At 37.8% G+C, this 25,739-nt stretch overlaps 1 protein-coding gene across 3 annotated transcripts in view; it reads left to right on the top strand.

The window, feature by feature from the left end:
• LOC131068899 (3-deoxy-manno-octulosonate cytidylyltransferase, mitochondrial) overlaps positions 1-25,739 on the top strand; it is a 75,883-nt gene extending 50,144 nt beyond the window's left edge. For 2 of the 3 annotated variants that reach the window (XM_058004182.2, XM_058004183.2), the window contains 2 exons: positions 100-210; positions 25,436-25,739. In XM_058004182.2, the coding sequence (XP_057860165.2) occupies positions 100-210; positions 25,436-25,615 (291 nt within the window). In that variant the 3' untranslated portion in view covers positions 25,616-25,739. Of the gene's footprint in view, positions 1-99; positions 211-24,912; positions 25,354-25,435 lie in introns of those variants that run through there. The other variant, XM_058004184.2, reaches the window with a different exon arrangement.

Raw genomic sequence — 25,739 nt, 5'->3', positions numbered from 1 at the left:
GTTCACACAAATTTTGATGTGGTTATAATCACACAGAGTAAATTGGCATAATGACAAATTTATGATCATAGCCATGGTTTTCTTTTTGTTCTGGTTCAGAGCTATGATGCTAAATTTTTGGGGGTCTATCCTCTGCTTCAACCAACACCTCTCCAACTTGAAGAAGATTTGGAACAGCTAAAAGTGCTTGAGAATGGCTACAAAATGAAGGTAATACTTCATATAAATAGTGATGCTTGTTAGTTTCCTATAGAGAGAATCTTTTTTTCAGTGCATGGATAATTGTATATGATTATATGCTAATTTAAATTTTGGTTTTTTAAATTAAATTTTCTACTGTCAGAAAGACACTTTATGTTTATGTACCTTATGATTTCTTTTCCCCTCCACGAAAAGCCTTTTTTCTTTTTCCTCATAAGATAGAATTTTTAGTGTTGGACTGGGTGCAACTGACAAACGCAAGGGATTTTCACTTCTATGCTGAATTTCACCTGAAATTAGATTCAAAGGTTTGAATTTTGTTGAAATTTATATTATCTATAGAATACTGTGGTTTTCATGCAAGACATATGGGAACTGTAACTTATATGGTAATTTTTGTTTTCGCTTTTGTTTCTATGATTTTCATTTTATTACTCAGGGTTATCTTTGCAGTGCAATCACAATTATTTTGTTTAAGCTTCTGTTAAGAACCTCTAGTTTCCATCTCTAAAGAAAGAGAGAAACAAGAAACTAATTCTTTCCTTTTCATTCCATCCCATCTGGAATCTGAGAAGGCAAAATTTTGAAAAATATGACATCATGCTTTTATAGCTAATAGCTTCGTGGTTTTGAAAAGTTGATGTAATATAATAGGACATTCATAACCTGAAGTACATTTTCATTTCCCTTATTGAACTAGAGAAGAAGAATTCAAATGAAACTTCACATCTCTGTCAAGATTGTTCTCTGAGAGAATTGCTTTTTAGTTTGAGTCTACTGTTTTCTTTATAGAGTTGTATACATTAATGCAGATAGACCCACATTGACAACTTTGAACAATATTAAGATAAAAGCTAAATAAAACACTAGAATCATTTGTAAACGAGAATATTTATACCAAAAGAAAACATCATGGTAATTTAGCATGCCATATTCAATGGTGAAAGAAATTATGAGGAACATTTATGTAGAAGTCTAGTAAGTTTAGTGCAATCTAGGCATTCATAAGTCAATGATAAATTCCTCTTAGGCTTAGGCTCTTTGTGTTCCAATGCATCTTTTATTTAAACATCAACTAGTAGCAAGAATGGAATGGAGAGTGCATATTCCTTGAAATAGATAACACAATGAAAACCCACCTCAAATTTTAAGGTTAACTAAGGCATCATTATTCAACAAAACAACAAATAATAGAAGCTAAGGAAAAGCAAACTTACACTTTTGAGAGAAAACTCTCTTACAGGTTTCCACAACAAATAGCAGCTTTCACTTAATTTCATAATCAAACAATGTATAACAATACATCTTAAAAATAACAAGCTTGGACCACAATTAACAAGAGGCATGTTTAGCTCATTTGAAATGTTTGATAAAATTCCTTACAAAAATATGATCCAAGGAAATGCATCGTTGTAAGCTATATTTAAACCATGATAAAGAAGCCTTCAAAACTTTTAAGTAAAAAAAATTGGCGAGTATAAGGACAAACTCCTTGAAATTTATACTATGGCCTTATCAAAAGCACGATCAACCCTAATTAATTATGTCATTGCCTCTCCTTTTGTCTTTGCTTGATGTCCATAGCCCTTGCTACATCTTCCCATTCGTACATCACATTGCTCTTTTCTCCTACATTCCATTCCTATTGTGTCTCTTTTATTTCTTCACTCCCACCCTCTTAGATGAAATTCCTTCATCCTTTTAGCTTTGATGCATTTTTATAGCCTATTGGAAAGCTCCCTTTCAGCACAAGCAAGGTGGATGCTAACAAAGATTGTGGAGTTTGGATTTTCACTTGCCGGTTATGTTTGCTTCCTGTTTCTCCCCTTTAACTGACAAAACATATCCTGTTTGTAAATCTCATTTGGATGTAGGCATGAACAATGTTGACAAAGTTTATGGATTCTAGTTCTTTTTTACACTTGTCGATTGCATTTGCTTGAAAGATTTTTCATTGAATCCCTTTCGTGCCTATGACTCATCCATTGTAGTCCTTGAGATGACATCTCATTGAGGCATTTTTGAAAATCATTCATGTGATGTCCCTCTTATGTTTTTGAACCTTTTTTTTTTTAATTTAGAAAACAAACTGGAAATGTGTTTGCAATCCGAACTAAGAAATTAATGCTAATTAAAATTATAACTGACTGGAAATTACACCATAAACCCGCAAGAAGTTGGAAATGCTTATTCACTGCATAACACATTACATATCTAAATTATATAGATCCAACTACATTAAAATAGTGTTGTTTTATGATTGATAACCCTAGTATTGAAATAGCACTTTTTTGATTGACGTTATGGATGAAATAATTGATTACAATGTCACCTTATGAGACTAGAAACAAATTTTAATATTGAAACAACGATTCCACACACTAGTCCTCTTTGGATGGTCGATCCAACTAAAAAGACATCATTCTTGACTTGTATGGATTTAAATGGTGTTTATTTGAGAGGCTATATGGTTTTTAAGGGTGTTGGTGATGGATGGTGACTAGTAAGGTGTCCTAACAACAAGCGAACCTTTGTCAAACCTCCCCAAATGTTGAAGCCTCTTACATTTGGCAAAAAATGTGTATCGCCCTCTCCAAATGTGCCTTGAACGCCTTACAAAAATTTCCCCATATGTTATTTAGTTGTTTAATGATCGGTGCTCCAAGAAATAGGTAGTATTTAGAATGCAAAAATGGTGTAAAAACTAGCGACCAAGGGTTTGATGTGAGAATAGACCTCCTTAGAATGACACTTCAAATCTAGCACAAGGTGGTGAACAACTTTTTTGAAACCCACTGCTCCTAAAGTGTTTTGTATTTGATGATCCCAGTCAATTTACTTGCAAATCTTAATCTTTGAACCTCCATAAAGAGAGCCAAGAGGGGTTTTCTCCCCTTAGATCACAATTTGTAGCCAAGGGTTTCTATCCTTGATTGCACACTTGAATTCAAAATGAAGAATTGCCAAAAATGAAATTTTGCAATCAAAGTGAAGCTAGACACCCTCTTAAATACCTTTTTCCAATTTGGGCCTATGTGTCTTATTTTGTTGGCAATATTTAAAAAAACATTTATTTAAATTTTATTTCTATATTTTTATTATTTTAGTTATTTATTTATTTTTATTTTAACTAGTGTCTAAATACAATTTTTCTATTAAGGTATATTAATTTGGGAAAAGGGACATGAGAGTTCTCCCTTCTCCAAATTGCTTGCCCACAAACAATGATAATTCAAGGTGGGAAACTACCTTCTTCATGTCAAGGTAACAAATTGTGAAGTGATGCTCATCAATCCTAGGTCTCACACTTGTCAACTAGAATATCTTCCATTCAAAAACAAACCTTGCAAACTCAAATGGTGTATGTGTTGTTCTAAAACATTTTGTAATAATGGATACCCTACCTCCAACATACCAACATCATGAATCTCGTTTATCCATTGCAATCACTTAGGCCAATGCATTACCACTCTTTTCCCCATGATGATTGTAGACAAACCATCACGTTCTTGTTGCACCTCTAGATTCTTCCCATGTGATTGAAAATCCGAAACGCCTATTTGAGCTACATGATCCCATTTGTAGGTTCCTATGTTCGTTTAAAAGTGATTGTGATGTACACCTTCTAAGGTCAAGTACAAATCACATTGTGTAAGGGTTGGAGATGAGTTAGAACAATCACAATTCACTTGTAGTGTCGCCCAATTTGGTATGTAGGTGGCTACAATATCGATTCCCTTCAATTGTAGCCTTGCATCAACTTCTTCCATCAATTATATTCCCTTACATTGTGCCTGCCCAATCATTGTTGTTTATGACTGATTAATAGTCATTCCAACAACTTGTCCATATGCACACACACATATTATTTTGTTCCAAGTCAGAATTGTAATAGTTGGAGATCACCATATTCTAGCTTCCCAAACTGCCAAAAGATGCTAGACTGAAACTTATTCCACCTTGTGATGAAAGACACTTTTATGGCTGTAACTAAAATGTTAATGGTATCAGAGATAGTATTCATAGTGCCTCTTGGTCCATCAGTTTTGTTGTCCACACTCCTCTCTACCATGTTAAGTTGACGATTCTTATCCCAAAGATCTCATTTTGCCAATATATCTTTGGGTGGTCATCTTTGATGTGTCACAATGAACATATTCAAAATAGACCAAACATTATCTTAACAAAGTATCTTACTTTAACATAATTTGAAATGGGTTCTCCTACTCTTGTTTGTGTGCTATATGTTTCAGGGACCAATGGTTCCTTTGAGTTTGTTGCTGGTGTGTCGTTTGGCACTAGTTCTTCTGCTACTAGTGTGTTGCCAGTGTTGGGTGCAGCCACAAGTTCTTTTGTTGTTGTTATAGCTTTTGTTCTTCTTACTACTTTTGTTTTGTGCCTTTCATCTCATCATCCCGTTGCCCCCTCTTTGTTTGTTGATAGGCCCTCCGTGGAGGTTTCTTTCTTGCTCCTCCTTGTATTGGTATGTTGGAGGAAAATATTACTTGGACTGTTGTTAGTCAATAGAGGAAAGGTCTGTCTTCTAGTTCTTCCTCTTCCCAAACTCTTACTCAAGCTGTGGGTGTAAGTTCAACCCACTCTTGATGTAGGTTGTTTGAAGCGCTACTTGTGTGTTGTAAGTGGCCTGTTATGGACTGTGTTTCTTAGCCCTTAAGGCCTTTATTATAAAGGCTTAGCACCCTAGCTTGTTGCTTATCTAATAAAAACAAAGTATCTTACTTTGGAGTGGATCCTTGATTATTTCCATATATTGAGTGGCCTGGTTTCCTCAAAAACTTACCTCCATTGTTGTCACATTAGCCATGCTCAGGCTCCATTCAATTTGTGTTAGAGTAATACATTTTTCCCATCCACCTCGAATTTCAACTCCATTGTTTGGTAGCTATGAGTGAATTCTCCTGAGTGTAACCATCGCACTCCCAAGACTATCTCTACTTCTCCTATCCAAGTAACATAGAAGTCATCCTTGACTTGATGCCTTCCTGAGGATTAATCGAGTTGCTATATTCGCTTCTTGCAAGGAATTATATGACTGTTTGCAACCATGACATTAAATCCTCCAAATTCTTATGTATCTAACCCTTTCCTTTAAAACAAATATGCATCTATGAAGTTATGAGTATCCCCACTACTAATCAATACTATTACCTTATGCCCATGCACAACATCACATACTTGAAAGGGGTGCTACTTGGGTGCTCTAGAAAGAGTAGCAAGGGTGCCTTCCTAAGTTTCTCCCTTTCTCTTGTCTTCATGCTCTATCTCATCAGCTACAACCTCATGCTCAAGTTCCTTTGTCTCCTCATCTGAAATGGCCTTTGTAGTGTATTTGCTCCTTTACCAAGCATATATGTCCAGGTTCCCATGACTCTCTATAAGAAAATCACAACTTCATTCTTCAAAGCTCATTCTTAGACTCTTCCGATTAGCTTGGTTTAGAAGGTGGTGCCTTAGCTGTAGGGAAACTCTTTTGTGAAGGTTTCTTATGATTTGTTTTTGGCCGCTAAATCCTCCAATTTCTAAGCTCTCTTGATAGCATCTAGCAAATATACTAGATCAAAAGCTTTAACCAAACCCTTCAATGGTATAGATAGCCCCTCTACAAATAAAACAATGAGTCTGTGTTTTATCACATCTAGAAACATGATTGATAGTCACTAAAACTGTACAACATAATCATCCACTACATCTTATTGTCTTGATTGGGCCAACTCCTTGAAATGTATCTGGGGTCCTGTTGACGTGTATTTTGTACACTGCCTAACACAGAATAAAATACCCAAGGGTACCTTATCCTCTCTTGAATAAAGCCTCTGATTGCTGAAGATGTCGCAAAAAAGGATCAATCAGGATGACTCCAAGGTTCTTTGATGTAGGGTCTCTACGTGTGGATAAGCACCAGTGGTCGTTGTGAATGTTGTTTCATCAAGGGGCCTTACGTTTCCGTTATTGCAGGAACAGGGTTTCCTAAAACTAACAAGTTCTTCAAAAAGATCAAAAGGTAGGGTTTGCAAGGGATGAATTCTAATCTAATCCTAAGAATGACTTAATGGAGGCTAGACTTGGCAAGATTCTACCAATTTCAATATTGCCAAAACATAACAACTCAACTGAAATTGATGCGATCTTCTAAGGTGACTAATGATTTTCCAATTCATCAAGGATCGTAGACACTACCATGAAGGTACATGTCAATGGTTCAATGATGATTGAGGTTGAAGTAATCCAAATATCTCCAGTTGACCACACAAGGCGTTCTTACAATCAGTAAGAAGCTAGTGGTGGAACGTGAATGTCACCAAAGATCAAGCCCAACACTTAGTCCTTCAAATTTAAATACTACTTCGACCAAGAATGATTCAAGAAAGTAAGCAACCATGAAAGTAGCCACAAGATTTGCAATAAAACACCATAACTTCAATATTTTATTAACCTCAAAGCCAAAATAGACAACAATTGCTTGAAATTCTCTCTTCAAAACTCAATCTTGCTACAAAATAACTTTCTTCTCTCCAAAAGCTCTAATTCTATTATGCTATTCTCTATCTATACTCTAATTTCTAATGACAAAATGAAAATGAATGAGGGTATATATAGCATCCTCAATTACAATGAATGGCCCAGATCAAAAGAAGATCAACGGCTGAGATTTTGACACCTAAACCCTAATTAGGGTTTATTACAAAAAGTTCCCCTTTTATTGAACAATATTAAATGCATAGCCAAATATTTAATTGGCACAAAAATCTAGGAAACATAGACCAATGATAATTAAGGTGCCACATCATCTATAACAACCTCTCTTCTAGAACCTTGTTCCCTTTCCAATGCTCCTTCTTAGCGTATGCAGTGAATCTGGACACAATTCCTTCAATCTCAGCAATAGGAATCTCAGGAAGATTCCTCATTCGTTCCTCCAAGTGGATGACTTGATCGAAAGCCTTGAGAAGAGCTACGTCCCATCCAAGCTCGAGTTCTTTGATTTTCTCAATCAGGAGCATGGTAGCGAACATTTGATCTCTTTGCTCATCTGTGATAACATTCTCATCTTTGCAAAAGATGACCTTGACCTTCTCCTCCAACTCTTGAAGATTCACATCTGTCTCATCTTCAATCCTTCTGCCAAGAATAGAGCATAACACCTCAAACACCTTGTCCTGAATTGGATGGATGACCTCCTTGACTTGATTGCATTTCGTACTAATGTCTTCGAAAAGAACTTCCTTCATCTGAAGTAGAGTTGACCACTAGAGTAAATTATGAGCTCCTCCATCCATTATCTTTTCTTGTGCTAAGATCTTCCTTGGTGTTTGCCTGATTACTTGCAGAACAGGAATGATAACATCTCTAGTGTGGGCAAAGGCGGCTACTGTTATCATTAGGTTGTGAATGATCTCAAGGACCTGGATAGCTCGATGGGTAGTCTGCATCATTCTTGTTGCGAACTCAATGGCAACGGTATGGGATTTGTCAATCCAAGAGCTCATAAGCTGGACCAAGCTCTTAACTCTTTCTGCCTCACCAACTGATTCAAGGGGAAGTGCCTGCACAGGAGATACTGCTGGATCTTGACGTCCCAAAGGCTGATTGAGATGGCTAAAGTAGCCTCTCCAAGCACCGACCTCTCGCTCAAGCTTTCTATTCTTTTCCATTTCTTCTCTAAGCTTGTCTTTAAGTGCCTCAAATGAATCAGTGGCCTCATCCAGTGTCTGCTCGGCTATGAGTGGACCAAGCTCAAATGTTTCTACTTCATACTCTTCTGCAAGGATTTCACCTTCATACTTGTCCACTGCTGGTGTAGCTATCTGCAACTTCCTGGACCCTGTCTCATCTCTGATCATCTTGGACATTTTGGTGGCCTTCTTCCTTTCTATTACTCCCTGAGAATCTCCAACAAGGCTTTCTAAATCAATTACATTATCTTCATCTTCGATCACAATCACCCTTGTTAGCCTCTCCTTTAACCAATCTGGAATGGCGGACCTTGTCTCTCTAACTTGTATTTCTTTAGGCACTGATCCCTCTTCTCGGAGAGGAGATGCCACTTCATCATCATTCTTGTCTTCATGTAGCTCATTTACTTGGGGAGATTGACTTGATGAACGTTGAGGTGCTTGCCTTTCTTCATGTTTATCATTCTGGACCATTGATTCCATAGATTCCTCAACTTCAAGTACCCTCTTCTCTTGTCCTTGACTTGTCCTTTTTTCATGTCGAGAAGATGTGCCAGATGAGTGATCTCGATGGGCCTCTTGCTTCTTCTTGGAGGGTTCCCTTTTCTCAGGTCTTTCTTTCCTCTTTGCGCTTCTAGGATGAGGATTGCCTTCACTTACGCATCTAGGGTGAGGATTGTCTTCATTTGTGCTCCTAGGATGAGGATTGCCTTCGCTTGTGCTTGCTCCTCCTTCTCTTGGTCTTTCCTCCAAAGTAAAAGTCATAGATATGTTCTGTTCTCTCAACTTTTGATGTTGCACATCAACCCATCTGCGAGTACAAGACAAAACTGGAGCCATCAAAGCTTTTAAGTCAAAAACCTCAGGTTCATTCCAATCTATCTTTACTGCTTTGTCTTCTCGGTCATAAGATGATTGGAGATGTCTGCCACTGTCCTGAGCTTGATCAGCCACTCTATAAACTTTGCATTTCCTGATGAAATCCAAAGGTATCCTGGAATGCATCTTTCTTTTCACTTCTAAATCATCTGAGAGATTCATCAAAAAGTCCTCTATCTGAAATTCGTGCTTGTACTTTCTACCAACTGTTTCTTCTATATATCCATAAGGATCAAAGTTCTCTCTCAAGGCAAAGAACGAAAATGAATATAAGGCCAATTCTTTCTCTGCATCATCCATGGCTAGAGCATTAGGACATACCTCAACTGAATTCCCTAGTATGATAGGCACAGGAATTCCATTTCCATGCCTGTGTCTGAATGCCTTTGCATAAGCTGCCAACTGCCTAGTCACCTCAAGTAACACTATTCTGTTTGTCGGATATGTTGGCAACATATATGGAGGTGAAGGACACCCATGAACTCTAATATATGTAAACTTCTGGAATTGGATAAACCAAGCACCATACCTCTTCACAAGCTCCTGTGCATCTTGAGATATCCGATTGTGAATCCCGCCTTGCAATGTCCTGGTGATGTTCATCGTGAAGGTATCATTAACTAACTTGTAGTTACTTCCAGGTGGATGATGCAAATGAACATAAGATTCACAAACTCTGACTTCCCCGGGCCCTCTCCCGATCACTCCTCTATGAGGTAGTCCTGCATATTCAAAACTCCTGATCAAGGCATATATGATGTACGAGCTCATGTGGAATGACTTGGTAGCCTTCAGTCTTCTCAACTGCACGTCCAAGCAATGGCTAATAATTCTAGCCCAATGAATTGTTCCTTTTCCTTGAACTATCACTTGGATGAAGTAGAACATCCACTTCTCAAAATAGAAGGCTTGAGGAGCCCTTGTAACTCGATTGAGTAAAGTTATCAAATCTCTGTACTCCTCCTGGAAGTCGATCCTATGCGGTGTGTTGGGAATCTTGCTCAGGCGAGGACGACTTTTGAGTAACCAATTCTTATTGATGATGCTCAAGCAAGTGTCTGGATCATCTTCGTACATGGATCTAGCTCCTTCCAAGCTTTTGTAAATCATATCTTTATGTTCTGGTAGATGGAGAGCTTCATTGATAGCCTCTTTTGTAAGGTAAGCCAAAGTGTTTCCTTCCTTGGACACGATTGATCTTGATTGTGGGTCATAATGGCGGGCACACTCAATCATCAGCTCATGACACTGGACTGTTGGAGGGAAACCGGCCGCCTTGATAATGCCACTTTCAATTATTCTCCTTGCGACAGGTGATGGCTTTCCAATATAAGGGACCTCTCGAAACTTCTTCACACTGAAGTTTCCCAAGTTGGTATCTCCAATGTTGCTCCATTTTGACACGATCTTGGTTTCCAATTCTTCATTCCTTTGATCTTCCTTCATGAGAGCTGGACGACTAGTGGATGCTCCTGCCTTTGGGGTCGCCATCTTGACATCTACACAACATTTCATAATGAGTAATATATTTTGCAATTTAAACATTTAGGAAACTTCATGATAAATCTTTGAATTATCATTTCCTAAACATGACTACGCAATTTGAAATTCAAAATTTGAACAAGGGAGATCTCGCTATACCTCTTCTTGAGAACTAACTCTAAAAAAACGATGCAAAATAAGGAAATTCGCTAGGAAAAAGGTAGATCGAAGTCTTTAAAAATGTGCTTCCTTTATCAACTTCACCACCTTTAGTCTTCAATGCCTTGAGGAAAATTCGCTCCACCTCTAGCCTCCAACAAAGTTCGCACTCCTTCTTGTTCTTCAAATCGCACTTGAATGAATGATTAAAATAATGAAAACACACCCCAAATATATAGGCGCTCACCATTGCAATTTCCCATAGGCCGACTTGGAAAATAGGCCAAAAATAAACAAAAAATTAATAAAAGAGGAGGCCGACTTTATAAAAATTATTAAAATGATACCCCAAGCGCTCCATTTTTAAATTTAAATTAATAATAATCAATTTTAGATGCCTTTATAATTGAAAATTTCGATTTTTTAAGGCTTCAAAAATTAATTATTAAATGATATGCGCTTTTATTAAATGTCAATTCGATTTTAAAATATTTTGGAGTTTTAGCGAAATTGGCATTTAATGTGTCTTAGAGGACATTGGTGCCTAGGCATGGTAAAAATATCACTTTATTAAGAACCTCGCCTTGGTCCCTGGGAGAGGGACAGGAGTGCCTTTTCATTTTTGGCCTTGTATTTCTTGTTTTTCCCGTTCAAAGTCTCTTCTTGGACGTCCAAAATAGCATTTTTATTGGGAATCTTGAGTTTAATTGATTCCTTCTTTGGAAGGAGTGTGCCTTAAAGCACTTTTCGCCCTGGTCCCTTGGTGAGGGACAGGAGCGATCTTACCTTTGTCCTTGATCCTTGTCTTCCAAATCGCCAATTCCTGTGGTGGGGGCAAACAATGATCTTTATTGTCCCTTCAGTGCATTTTCAACTCGCTTTCTCAAGACAAAATTGACCCTCTCAAGATTTTTGCCCTAGTCCTCCAGTGAAGGACAGGAGCGAATTTTACATTTGAGCCTAGGACTGTTGATTTTTAGGGTCAATTCTTTGTTCACCATCCTCTTAAAGACATTTCTGACTTTGTACAACCTTGCCTTGACGTGGTCTTGGAAGGAAATGTTTGATTTTATGAAAAATCGCCTTGGTCCTCCAGTGAAGGACAGGAGCGCTTTTTAGCTTATTGCACACATTCATGATCGCATCAACTTCTAATGACCTTCGAGGCATAAAACATGATTATCCATTCTATCTTGAGTCCTGGAAACGAGAAATAGTATTTCAAATGTTAAGTTTTTAGGCATACTTGAAGATTTCACTCTGGTCCCTTGGTGAGGGACAGGAGCGCTCTGGCAATTTTCATCAAGTTTTGTGGTCTTTGCAACTTCATTCTTCCTTGAAGCACTTTAAATATCATCGCCATCTTGTGCCTAGGCTTGGATTCGTCCAAATTTGGAGGGGAAGACTTGATAATGTGTTTTTCGCCCTGGTCCCTTCGTGAGGGACAGGAGCGCCTTGGCCATTATGAGCTCACTTGTGTTTTGCAAACTTTCAAAATTATCTTCAATGGATCGATTACGCCTTCCTTCATTCATCTCAAACATGAAACTTGCTTTTCCTTCGCCAAAAATATGTCTTGTGAGAAAATCGCTCGGGTCCCTTGGAGAGGGACAGGAGCGCTTTTGTAAATTCAAGCTTGTCTGTCCTTTGCTAGCCTTCCAAATTATCTTCAATGGGCTAATCATGCCTTATTCCATTCATTTCAATCACAAACTTGCCTTGTCTTTTGCAAGAAATTTACACTCTTTAGAAAATCGCTCTGGACCCTTGGAGAGGGACAGGAGCATCCTTTGAAAATCGCTCTGGTCCCTTGGAGAGGGACAAGAGCGCCTATTGCAACTTGGGTTGATTTTCTCCTTTGTAGGCCACTCAAGTTATATTCAACGAATAAAACATACTTCTCTTGACCTCTTCAAATCGCGAAATCACTTAGATCTTGCAAGGATAATGCAAATTTAGAATTCAAGCTCTGGTCCTTCAGTGAGGGACAGGAGCGATTTTTGTCCTCAAGGCCAAATCATTACAATTTTCATCTCAAATTTCTTTTGCTGGGGAAGATACCCTCTTTTTGCAAGCTATGAACAAGAGCCCAAATCCTGAAAAGGTCGAAAAAAAGTGCATACAAAGAAAATCGCTCTGGTCCCTTGGTGAGAGACAAGATCGAATTCATCTTGCTAGGTAAAACGTTCAACCTTTCATCGCTTTGGACTAAGTCTGGATACTCCATTATGCTCATTTCATCCTTCATTGCGTCCTTGATGCTTCAGTTTGATCAACCAAGGCCAAGAATGACCCAAGTAAACCATTTCGCCTTGGTCCTTCAGTGAAGGACAGGAGCGAGTTCACCCTAAACCTTCAAAACTTGTCATTTTTGAGTCTTCAAAATCTTCAAAATCTTCAAGTCATGTCCTATCACCTCCCTTGGAGACCTTGCACAAAACAATTAAAACAAGTCAGTAACCAAGATGCACCAAATATCATTTTCGCCTTGGTCCCTGGGAGAGGGACAAGAGCGATTTTGCCTTTATAAGCCAAAATATCCAAAATTTAGGTCTTCAAATCACTTCATCATGCAGGGTTAGGTCATTTTCAAGGCTAGGATCAGTTATCTTGCTTCCAACATTTGGTCAAAGTTTACCCAGACAAAATGCACAATTCCATCATTAAAATGCTAACACTTAGACCTAACTTGAATTTGCTCTCAAAATCTTGACTGGACCTAACCTGAGACATACTTGACTTCCTGGCAGGCTCATCCTATTTTAAAAATTGCAATCTTCGGGAGGATGCTTAATAATCTTTCAAAATTTGACTGGACTTCGGCTTGAAAATATCAAAAAGAAACCCCTAAGGCTTAACCCTAGTCCAGACGACTCACTCACTTACTCAAAATCCTAAAAGCAGAGAGAACAGGCAAAACAAAAGCAAAAAAGAGAGGGTCCCCATTTTAATGGGGCGATGTGTGAAATGGTCACAACAGGTCCTTGTCAAACATTTCCATGTGTCTTTGTGTGAAATCAACATAAGTAACAATATGGTTGTGCCCTTGCATAATCAATCCATGATGCCACCACTCATGGGTTATGCCTTCTAGATAAAGGATTGCAAATTTGAGGGCTTCTTCTTCCAACATGGAGTTGAGTGAAAGATGAGTGTTCAAATTCAAGACCTCAGTACGTGTAGCACTTTTCCTTGAACCATCAAAAGGAGGAGTCAACTTACTCTTCCTCTAGTACAAATCTTTGTGGGGCTATTGTGTAGAATCTCTTTTATCCATTCTTGGCCCATTCGTTGATCTGAGATTGCAATAGTTTATAAATGAAACCTGATATATGATATCTGGATCAAGACCCATGTACACATCCATGCAAGCATCGATGCCATATGTTGGTAAATTCTGCTCTTCTTCATCAAGGCCCTGTACTCTAGGTGAAAAGGTAGGTTGAAATGGCCTTGATGCTAATCTAGTTGAAACTTTATTATTACTTATATGATTGGATGAGCCATTCTAATTTGAATTGCTCCCTTCCCCCGTGAGATTATGCACTGGCTTGGTGGAATTTAAAGTGGCATTCATATTTTGCAGTTGTTGCATCATTTGGATTAACAACTCTCTTGTTTGCTCCTACTTCTAAACAAAAGCATCAAACTTATCCTCCTAGTTTGTCGTGTCTCTTACCTCTGCTTCCTATTCCAACACTAGCTTCTTGTTGTCTTGCTTCTAATTTTCTCCTTTCTCTCTTTGAAGCTCTCAAATCTCTCTTACTTAGTTGCATACACTCATTGAATGAATTTGTAGCTAGTGAGACTATGCACTTTGATATCAATGTAATGTGTCTCTTATTTTTTTGAAACTTTCCGATCTTTTTTGTTTTGTTTTTTAATTGAGAAAACAAACTAGAAATGAAGCTGCAATCCAAACTATGAAATTAATGCTGATTAAAATTATAGCTGATTGGAAATTACACCATAGATCCTCACATAGATGGAAATGCTTATTAGTTACATTACACATTTGAATCATACAACTACATCAAAATAGAGTTTTGTTTTATAATTGATAACCCGAGCAACAATATAACACTTCTAAGGTTGACACTACGGATGAAATAATTGATTACAACGTTGGAAATAAAACTTAGTATTGAAACAATGTTTCCACTCACAAGTCCTCCTTGGATGGTTGATCCAACTAAAAAAGGCACCATTTCTAACCTGTATGGATTTGAATGGTTGCCATTTGGGAGGTTATATGGTCATTTAGGGTTCTAGGTGATGAATGATGACTAGTAAGATGTCCTAATAACAAGCAAACCTTTGTCAAACCTCCCCAAACATTGGCTCCCCTCACATTTGACAAAAAAATATAGATTGCCCACTCCAAATGTGCCCTAATAACTGCCTCATATAGTATTTTGTTATCCCAAGACCAGCACTCTAGGAAATAGGTAGCATTCAATAGTAAAATGCAAAAATTGTGGAAAAGACAATGAACTAGGGTTTGATGTGACAATCAATCTCCTTAGAATCATGTTTTGATTCCCTTGGATCAAAATTTCTAGCCATGTGACAATCAACCTCCTTAGATTTTCCAAAAATGAAACTCCCTAGTCAAAATGAAGTTGGGCACCGTCTTAAACACCTTCTCCAATTTGGACCTATGGGTCCTATTTTTCTACCAATATTTAAAAACACTTTTATTTAAATTTTACTTTAATATTTATTTAATTTATTTTTATTTTAGCGAGCATCTAAAAACACTTTTTTAATAATATATATTAATTTGGGAAAAGGGACATGATACTTCAAGCCTCCCCAATTATCCAAAAATGGAATTCCCTAGTCAAAATGAAGTTGGGCACCGTCTTAAATACATTTTCCAATTTGGACCTTGTTGGTGTACGTTCTATCATATACCGAACATTAGAATAAAATATCCAAGGATACTCCATCCTCTCCTGAACAAAATCACTACTTGTGCCAAGATTGCAAGAAAGACCACAAGGCGACTCCAAGGTCTATATGTGCAAACGGGTGACTTTATGTTGGATAGCTTCCTTGTTTATGTATGCCGAAATACAAGGGGGACTTACGCTTGACAACTATCATTCGCAAGTTAGGACCTAGACGAATATGGCAATGAATGCTCTTTTTTTTCTTTTCTTTTTTGTTTTTTTGGATTTTCAGATTCTGGACTTCCTCAAAAAAGGATAAAAGGATAAGGGGTTCAAAAGTTCTATGCTACTTCTAAGCTATTCCTATGAACTCAAGAGACGGTAAAGACTAGGTGAAACTAATAACGACACTTTGTTTCGCCACACTTGGACAACTAGGCAAAGCAAAGCGGGTGCAATCTTCTAAGGTTGTGCTTAAGATTTTTATACTTGTGAATAATATCATCAATCAAACAATATTTACTCCAAGTAAAAGTTAAAGCATCCACATTATAAGCTCAGGCTAACTTTACACATTGAACGAAAATCATCCATTCAAAGAAAGTATGAGAAAAGTTTCACTAATCTAAACTATCAAATCCTTCATTCATCGAACAACTTTGAAAGCAAAATTTACTTTAAACAAATCTATTCTATTCTATTCTATTGTTGAAGAAAGATATGCAACCATGCAACTACTTAATAACAACAAGATTTCAAGGCAAACACTTGCAAATGAACTTTTATTATTCAAGTAGCTCTAAGCAACAATTTCATAAATCTCTCCACAACAACAATGAAATGAGAGAATCAGAGTTTATATAGAGTTCTGAAAAAAGAATGAATGGCTGAAATCGATTCAAAATCAATCACTGAGATTAAGACACCACAACCCTAGATAGGGTTTCTAAAAATAAAACTAGAGACAAATGCATGCTAGACAAGTGGCATAGTTAACCATCTCCTAAGAAGGTGCATCCTTATCCTCGCAGACAGTAGTGTGTTCAATGAATCTAGATTCTAGACACAATTGAGTCGACCTCTTCCATGGTGACATGTGGCAACATGTTGATCCTGTATTCCTATCCGTCCAAATCATCTGCGCAAGCAGAATAAACAATCTCCCACTCCAACTCCTATTTTTGGAAGGCATCTCGGAAGGACAAGAATTTTGATGCCTTAGCCAAATTCTGTTTCAGGACTGGTCTTGCGATGGGGAAGAAAATCTCCTGAATTCTGAGCTTTAGGCTTTCCAACTGCTTATCACTTTCTCTGATTGTTTCTTTCTCGAGCACGTCTACAGCTACAAGGAAGATCTTATCTTGAATCTCTTTTATCTGCTCCTCGGCCTTAGCACTATCTGCCTTTACCTTCTCCAGAACTTCACTACGTGCAACTAATGTCCAATGCCATGCATTAAAATCATAGGTAGCCCCTGCTGCAATTATCTGTTTGTTAATCAATTCTTGTTTATGCATGCCCTTCAATACTCTAAGGCACAGGATAATCCTGTCATGAATGTCCTGGAGGTCAGTCCATGCTTCTGCAATGCTTGCAATTCTGGAGAGAAGGAAGGAAGTCTGCCCATATGTCAGTCTCAATTTGTCCCCAAATGTTGTTGCTTCTTCACTTATACTCTCCATTCATTCTTTAGTTTCTCTGGCTGTAACTACTTCCTCAAAATATCTAGTTGTCTACTGTGAATTTAAAGGTGGAGGAACTTCTGGATTGGCTTGATTGAGCAGCTTAGTCAAGTGTTGAATGTATTCCCTCAAGCGCTCAACTTCTCTTTTGTATTCCCTTTTCTTTCCTACTTCTTTGTCCAGTCTTGCATTCATGGAAGCGATTGAATTATTCAAGTCTTCAACTTCTTGACTCTTAGTAGTTGGTCCCAAATTGATTGTAGTGATTGCATATTCATGAGGAGCAATATCTTCTTTTGCCTTGTCTAGTTTTGGCACAACAATCTGCACTATGCGACAACCGACTTCATCTCTTTGGATGGTGGAAAACCTTTTGGCTGGCTTCTTTACAGCAACCTATTCTGATCTGGCCAAGAAGTCAGCCATATCATCTTCTTCTTGAACTTCTATTACTTGTGTCTTTACTTTCAATCTTTCCTTTAGCCAATTAGGAAGAGTGGGTTGTTCAATGCCTTCCTCTTCTTGATTGCCTTCCTTACATGAGACATCCTGGACTCCTCGAAGAGCGAAAATTATTCCCTCTTGAAATTCACCATCCAAAACATTCATTTCATCATCTGACTCCAATATTTTTGTGCATGTAGGAGACGGGGGCTCTTCATCTTCTTGATGGACTGACTCTACATTTCCTCCATGAACTGGGGAAGGAATCTCCATATCTGCCAATGACTCATCAATAGCCAATGTATGAATTATGTTCCCTGATGCAGTAGAACGAGATGGTTCTAACCTTTGTTTCTTTTGAGCAAGTCCTTCATTTACAACTGTCTTCCCTTTTGTTCTTGAAGAGCTTCCTACTTCTCCTTTCTTTTTATTACTTTCAATCAATTTGGCACTTTGAGATGCTTCTACATTTGAAGAACATTCTTCTGCTTCACCCATCAGGTCATAAGTCAAGGTCAAAATTCTCCGTCTTAGTCCATGAATTTGCTGAACGACCCATCAACGAGAATATTTTACAACTAGCCGCATCAAAGTAGCCAAGTCTGCATGCTCAGGTTCTAACCATCTGACAAGCAGAAGAGGTCTATTCTCGTCAAAGCGTGGCTAAGTGTATTCTGCATTATCTTCCAACTGATCAGGCACACTAAAAAGTTCCAACTATTCTGATCAAGCTTACTGGTAGTTTGGACCATAATCTCTTCCTGATGTCAAATTCATCTGCAGCATCTGCCAAAAAATCTTCTAAGTCCACTCTATGCCTGTATCTCTCTCCATTTACTGTCCCAATATTGCTGTGAGGATCATAGTTAGCTCTGGACCGGTAGAATGTGAAGGGATACCATTGCATTTCTAGCCTGGCACTTTCAGCTGCCTGTGCAATTGGAAAGGACTCCGGCATATTTCCAATAAAGAATGGGAAGGAAATAGTTGCCTTCTGCCTTATTCTTTTGAAACCCTAACATGTCTCTAGCAGTCTAAGAACTTCTAGTAGGACCATTCTATTGGTGGGATAGATCGGAAGTCGGTAAGTACGACCGGCAAAACCTTGAACTCTTATGTATGTGAATTTCGGAAATTGGATAAACCAGGATCCATACTTGCTGATTAAACTCTTAGCTTCAGGAGATAGCCTTTGATGAGTTCCCCCTTTTAGTGCCCTTGTGATATACATCAGGAATGCATCATTTACTTGCTTGAAGTGGGCCTTTTCACTAAGCTGCAACTGCAGGTAACAGTCATAAGACCAGAATTCATTTTTACCATTGCCAACTATGCCTCTACAAATCAATCTGGAATATCTATAATTTCTAGCCAATGAGCAGACAATGTAAGAGCTCATGTAAAATGACTTAGTCCTTTCTAAATTTGTCAATTGTTCATGAAGATTGTTACTGATTATGCGGGACCAATTGAACATCTTGACTCCCGAGGTGATTTCATCAATGAAGTAGTACATCCATGTTTCAAATGGCGCACCTTGAAGGCTGCCCATTACTCTATTCAGCAGTAGGATAATGTCACCATATTCCTCTTTGAAGTATGGGCGTAGCAGCTTCTTTGGCATTTTATTTTGGGAAGGTCTTGTCTTTTCCAACCATGACTTGTTGATATTTGCCGCACAAAGTTCAAACTGGTCATCATAGATCTTTTGGGTACATTCTTTAGTTTTATATGAGGTCTTATTGTAGTTTGGTATTCCAAACACTTCCTGAATCGCAAACTCTGAAAGATTAGCTAATACCCTTGCATCAGGTGTAATGATCGCTCTTTCTTGTGTATCATAGTGCATAGCACATTCAACCATCAGCTCGGCACATTCTTTAGCTGGTGGAAATCCAGTTGCTTGGACGATGCCATTCCTCATCATCCGACAAGCAATGGGTGTTGGCAGGTATCCATCATGGCCATACATTCTCTTTTTGAAGTCTTCGAAATCCACATGCCCAAGGTCAGTTTCTGTGACATTCTTCCATTTGGATTTGATCTTTGATTTCGGTTGCAATCCTTTGCTGGTGAACTTCATCTTGAGCTTTCCTGGAAGGAACTCCTTTGGCGATCTTTAACCTGCAAAACACATGAAAACTTAATTTTATTTTCAAGAAAACTTGAAGATTTTAACTCTGATTTTAGAACCTTTTTTTTTAATTTCTCTTTCAGCTTGTTAAAAAGCTAAATTTCTGCGAAAAAGCAGACCGAAAGTGAAGAATTTGGCCAAGAAATCGATAAATTTGTGAGAAATAAGACAAAAAGGTGAAAGAATTTAGTCAAATTCAGATTTTGGGTCTTCGAAATTGCTGCTGTGACTGAAATCTACCTTCAATTCTGAAAGTTGTCTTAAACTCAGAAAAAAGCACTTTGTTTTTTACTTCCAACACTTCGAAATTTTTTAATTCTTCAAAATTCCGTCTTGAAAATCAATTTTCCACAAAATCTGAAAGAGAGAAAACTTCTTCTCAACTGCACTCCAATCTTCCAACCTGATAATGAATTTGAAAGTGACTGGTTGAAAATATATAGAGTTAAGAATTTTAATTTTAGGAGCTCCATGTTTTGTTTTTTTAATTATTTTTTTGTGTTTTAATGTTTTAAATTTTCCAAAATGGAAAGTTTTATTTTTCTCTCAAGAATCCATCCTTAGCTTAAAAAAGAAAAGAATCTTTTAGATCTTTCTCTCAAATTGAATTTTTCTTGAATTTTCAAAAATAATTTTGTTGGAAAATATTTTAAAATATTCCAATGTGTCAAGCTCAATTTTTCCAACCTGTTCGTTTGATTGACCCTTGATTTCATGTGTTATTTTGTCAAATTTGTTATTCCTCTAGCTATTTTTCTTTCCTCATCATGGCAAGTTGATCATTTTTATGTCTAATCCATTGGCAAACTTTCATCTTGCTTAGCTATCTTCACATATTCCATTTATGCCTAGGCGAACTTTGAAGGTCTATGTGCTATCTTTCTTGGCAAAATTTATCATCATTATGTCTAAACTGAATGCCATAAGTGAACTTGGCTAGTGTCTAGACTAGCAAACTTTGTTTTCTCCTTGCCATTTTCATATGCTTCCTAGGCGGACTTTGCCTTGGTCTTGGCATGGCGGACTTCATTAGTGTCTAGACATTACTTGGAGCGGACTTGGCACCATGTTGGACAAGGCGGACTTTGCTTATGTTTGGGCAATCTTCTTTCAACCTTGTCTTTGCCAACCTCCTCTCCTCATGGGCGGACTTTGTCTATGTTTGTGCCATGCACTTGGGCGGAGTTTAGACACTTGAGTTTCAATCTTCCTTGTCCTTGGGCGGACTTGGCTCTTGTTCTTGCGATGTTCATCTCAACTTCTTCTTTGGCGGATCTTGGACTTAGCAAACCATCTTTACATGTGCCTTGGTCGGACTTGAAGGTTCATTGGCCATGTTGAGAAGAGGGCGGACTTGGAGTGCTTTATGTGGCCATCTTCACATGCTAGGGCGGAGTTCACACATGTTTGGACATCTTTGCTTGTGCCTAGCAGACTTGACACCTCTTCATGCCATGCTTCCAAACCTAGCGGACTTTGCTTTGTGTTGGAACTTCTCCATAGGGCGGACTTGGTATCATGTTTGGACATGTTTTTAGTTGCTGACTTAACATTTTCATTAACATCTCCATCTTCCCCCTTAGGCGGACTTCAAGAGGGTTAGAATATTCTTTTTAATGTCAAAGTCGGAGTTTGCCAACCTCTGGCCACTTTCCTCTTGGTGGATTTTAGGAATGTTTTAGACCATCTTTTTTACTTTTGCTTTTATCCTCTATCTCCTTAGGTGGAGTTTGCATCACTTTGGACAAGGCGGAGTTTGGAGGTCTTCATGTCATGCACTTGGGCAGAGCGGACTTGGAGGCTCCCTTGCCAAGGCAGACTTGGCATATGTTTGGCCATGTCCTTCATGCTTTGGGCAGAGTTGAAGGCTTCTTTGCCATGGGTGAACTTTGAGGAAGTCTTGCCAACATGTTTAGGCGGACTTTAACCTTTCCTTGCTATGCCAAACCTTGCTTAGGTCGAACTTGACAAGTGTCTTGCTGCTGGTTTAACCTTAAGTGCAGGTAGGAGTTTGCTTAACCTTTGCCGTCCTTTTATGTGCTTGGGCAAACTTGATGAAGGTCTTGCCATTCCTTCTCTTGGCCAAGGCGGACTTTGTCTTGGTCAAGCCATACCCTGTCTTGGCTGGGCAAACTTGGTCTTCCCTTTGCCATTTCTTCTCCTTGGGCGAATGCCACTTCTCTTCCAAACATCCTCATTCAGATTGCTATGTTCATATCTGATTTGCCATGTTCATACCGGGATCATCTGGAACAAAAACCTAACCTAGGTTTTTTACTCTGCTTTTTACACTTGGAGACATAAATTTTCAATTCTTAAGACATGGGCACTGATCATATGATCTGAGGAGCAAAACCCTAATTCTACTTGCAAAAAAGCATAAAAAAGCAAAAAAGCAAAAAAAGCAAAAAGCAAGCCAAAAACAAAACTTTCTAAATTTAGAAAAAAGCAAAAATTCCAAAAAATAGAAAGTTGTCAGAAATGACTCATAGCAATTGCGATCCTTGTCCTTCGGACCTTCTAAGCACTTTGACAACGTTCAAACACTATTCTAAGCATGAACTCTCTACTTGACTCCAGATGACTTCTCAAAAACTCTCAAAGAAGATGGATTTATGAAATTGCAAAGCTAGGACAAAACCCTAAAAGCAAACAACAGGGGGTCCCCATTTGCAATGGGGCGATGTGTGAAATAGGTCACAACAGACCTATGGGTCCTATTTTTCTACCAATATTTAAAAACACTTATATTTAAATTTTACTAAGTTCGCCCCCCTAGACCCCTGGTATTGGTCCGGGGTTCTAGTTCGGTCCGCCTGTGGTTAGGATAGGGTTCATGATTCACAGGCTTGGTTCAGACCAAGTCGAACCCAAGAGGAACCAGGTCAAACCCAGGGGTCTGACAGCACAAAAATGGTGTTTTTTTTGCAAAATTTAATTTTTTTTTAATTTCACCACATAAAAAATTAAAATATATCCCTAAAAGTGAGTTTTAAAACATTAACTTGGCTCATTTCACACAAGCAACATGACTACAAGCAAGGGGAAACGAAGATGTGGGATATAGAGCCAGAGCATACTGATTTGGATGCTTTCACTTCTCAGCTTGTTGCATTTGATGACTCAAATAGCGAGCAAACTTATAGTGCAAGTGCAAGTGTAAGTGGCATTGGCATTGGCATTGATTCATCTAATGTCAATGTCAATGATGAGGAGGAGGAGAATGAGGGTGATGAATTAGAGAATCCATTTGATGATCAAACTTTAAATTGTTGAAAGTTGAAACAATGATACTTGAATATTTTATCATTTTGATATTAAACTTGATGTATATGATGTTGTTATGGTATGATCATGATGCTATGATTACAAGTTTATGTTGGTTTTGTTGTTTATATGATGCTATGTGACATGCTAATCTTAATTCATGCTTACCCTTTTCAAAATTTTGTCGTATTGGCAACCGGTTCTTCAAAACCGAACCCAAACCGACAACTTAGAAATTTTACTTTAATATTTATTTAATTTATTTTTATTTTAGTGAGCATCTAGAAACACTTATTATTTAAATAATATATATTAATTTGGGAAAAGGGACATGACACTTCAAGCCTCCCAAAAATATCATATCAGGCATATCCTCTATGCCTTCATTTTTTTTTTGGTCGGTTCCTCTATGCCTTCATTGATGACCCTCTTGCACGCCATTTTTTTTAGCCAATGTGAAGACTAGATGACAATGGGGAGGTATGCCATGCCTTACTAAAGGCACAACAACCCCTTTTTCTTCCTACGCCATCCTGATTTAACGAGGGCCTCATTAATGCTTCAACATCCTAGGTCCAAATTGGATAATCTCCTCGACTCTTTTTTTTAATTTGATTTCTTTCTCTTTGAAATGGGGACACGATAGGTTTTTTCCATGCAATACAATGGGTTTTGGGGCATACATTGCATTAGCATCCATCCTGCATCACCACATGTCAGTCATGCATATATAAGCATATCATATAACATACATACTGCATCCACAAAGGTTAGCTCATAGTCATCATAAACATGATAGTACATCATGCATAATTCATCACATAAGCATCATAGGAAGCATATAGATTCTAGAATCATCATATCATGTAGAGCATCACATAAGAACACATGCCTATAAGCTATCAGGAATATATCTCATCTCATATATATATATCAAAAATAATGTGTCATATATAGTTTTGTCAAAATCATGAACGGCTACTAAGAGCCCAAAATCACCTTAGGTGTCTACATATCATCGTACAACAAAAAACTGATACAAAATCTGGACTGGATGGAGCTATGATGAACTCCCACCCTCAGAACTGGCTGGTCTCAAAGGTGTCTGAGCCCCTGATGATGATCCGGCCCCTCCTATCCCCATTACTAGTGATGGTTGTGGTCTTCCTCCACCTGCCCCTGTCGATCATGTTGCTCCTGATGACCCTAATCCTTCTTTTACTCTTATCCCAAGTACAAAATTGTATATCTTTGAAATATAACGACCCTAAAACTTAACGAATTTTAAAGCTAAATATACATTATGTGGCTAGAGAAGAAGCAAATTTTAAAGCTAAATATAATTATTATTACCTACATCCACTAAAGACTCACCAAATACATACAGAGTTGGCACATAAGGCTCTCTGTTTCAGCTGCTGCAAAACAACTGATTAGCCACATCCCAATTAAAATACTCAACATTGAGTTCGCCTTTCTTGGATCTTCTGGCTGTCCAATATTGGAATAAGCGATACATCCAAAGCACTCTGCCTCTCTGGAGATTCTGTGCAAGATCAGGATGGTGTGTAATAACGAGAATTTTCCCTATTATCCTCCCCATTGTCATCATCATTCATCTTCTTCTGGTCACATTTTCTTTTATTGCCAGCCTTTTTCTTCACAAAACAGAAAGATTTTCTACCAAAAACATCATATGAGAGAGATTCCCCATTTCCAATGGCCTGACACAAAAATTACATATGTGCCAGCCTTTTAGGCTAAAAATTTCACTGAAGTTTGCTAGTCAATGAATAAAATCATCATAAATAATGAGTCCACCAACAGTATTTAAGCGGTTGCACAAAAGAGAAACTACAAAATAAAATGTTGCAAGTCTTGAACCAAGAACGAGATGTATTTTACTTTTTCTTTTTTTGTGCTGATGAACATAAACAAAAAAAGAAAATTAAAATAAATCTAAATTTTCGATGCCAGTTTGTGTGTTTATTGAACTTAGATTCTGCTAAATTCTGCTGAGTGCTTTAAAAAGACATTGTTCATATTGAAGATGTGAACATGATGTATTTTTGCAGGTAATAAAGGTCCAACATGATGCACATGGTGTTGATATTCCAAGTGATGTTGCAAAGATTGAGGCACTAATGCAAGAAAGAAACATACCCTAGTTCCAATTTCAAATTTTCCAAATATCCATATTAGATAATATTTCTTATGATGTTTGTGACTTTTGGGACACAAGCAAAAAGTGACGAGTCACGTGCTATAACTTTCCAAAGACATCAGAAGCATTTTCTATTAGCTTTTGAGTGTACTGACTTCCCAAGATATCAGAAGCGTTTTCTATTAGCTTTTGAGTGTAGTGACTTTCACATTGGAAGCCTTTGTTGCCTTTGTTGAGAAAAAGCATAGCTCGAAATATTACCATAATTCATTTCGTTGCGTCTCAATAATACATGATATCTATTTCTGAATATGCTACATTTTTTAAATTGGATTAATTTCGTTCAAGGTGATTTTTTGCCAAGTTATCTTTTGATGACTTATTTGATGTTACTGATCTAATCCTAGATGTACTTTGAATGAACTTCATTAGAGGATGAAATACCCAATTTGAATGTTGCTGCTAGGGCTACTTCTCAAGGTTTGGAAAGCTGCTTGAATTCTATTGCTCACGCTTTGTTGGGCTTTCAACCATATTTCTATTCGATGGAGGTCCAACTCTGGATATTTGAGCTTAGTCCTAATGCCTCCTGGTTAGATGAAGCCTGGACTTAAACAAAATTTCAAAAGCTATGTTACACTTCCATTCTTTTTAGTTGGGCTGAGAATAGATAGCACAATGCCAAAATAAAAGAGAAGTCGGGTTTAATTATGCTACAATTCAACTCTTTTTGTTCAA

The sequence above is a fragment of the Cryptomeria japonica genome, chromosome 3 (genome assembly GCF_030272615.1).
Source record: "Cryptomeria japonica chromosome 3, Sugi_1.0, whole genome shotgun sequence".
Taxonomy (NCBI): Eukaryota; Viridiplantae; Streptophyta; class Pinopsida; order Cupressales; family Cupressaceae; genus Cryptomeria; species Cryptomeria japonica.
Note: the sequence above shows the minus strand (reverse complement) of the source record. Positions and strands in the feature narration are given on the sequence as shown.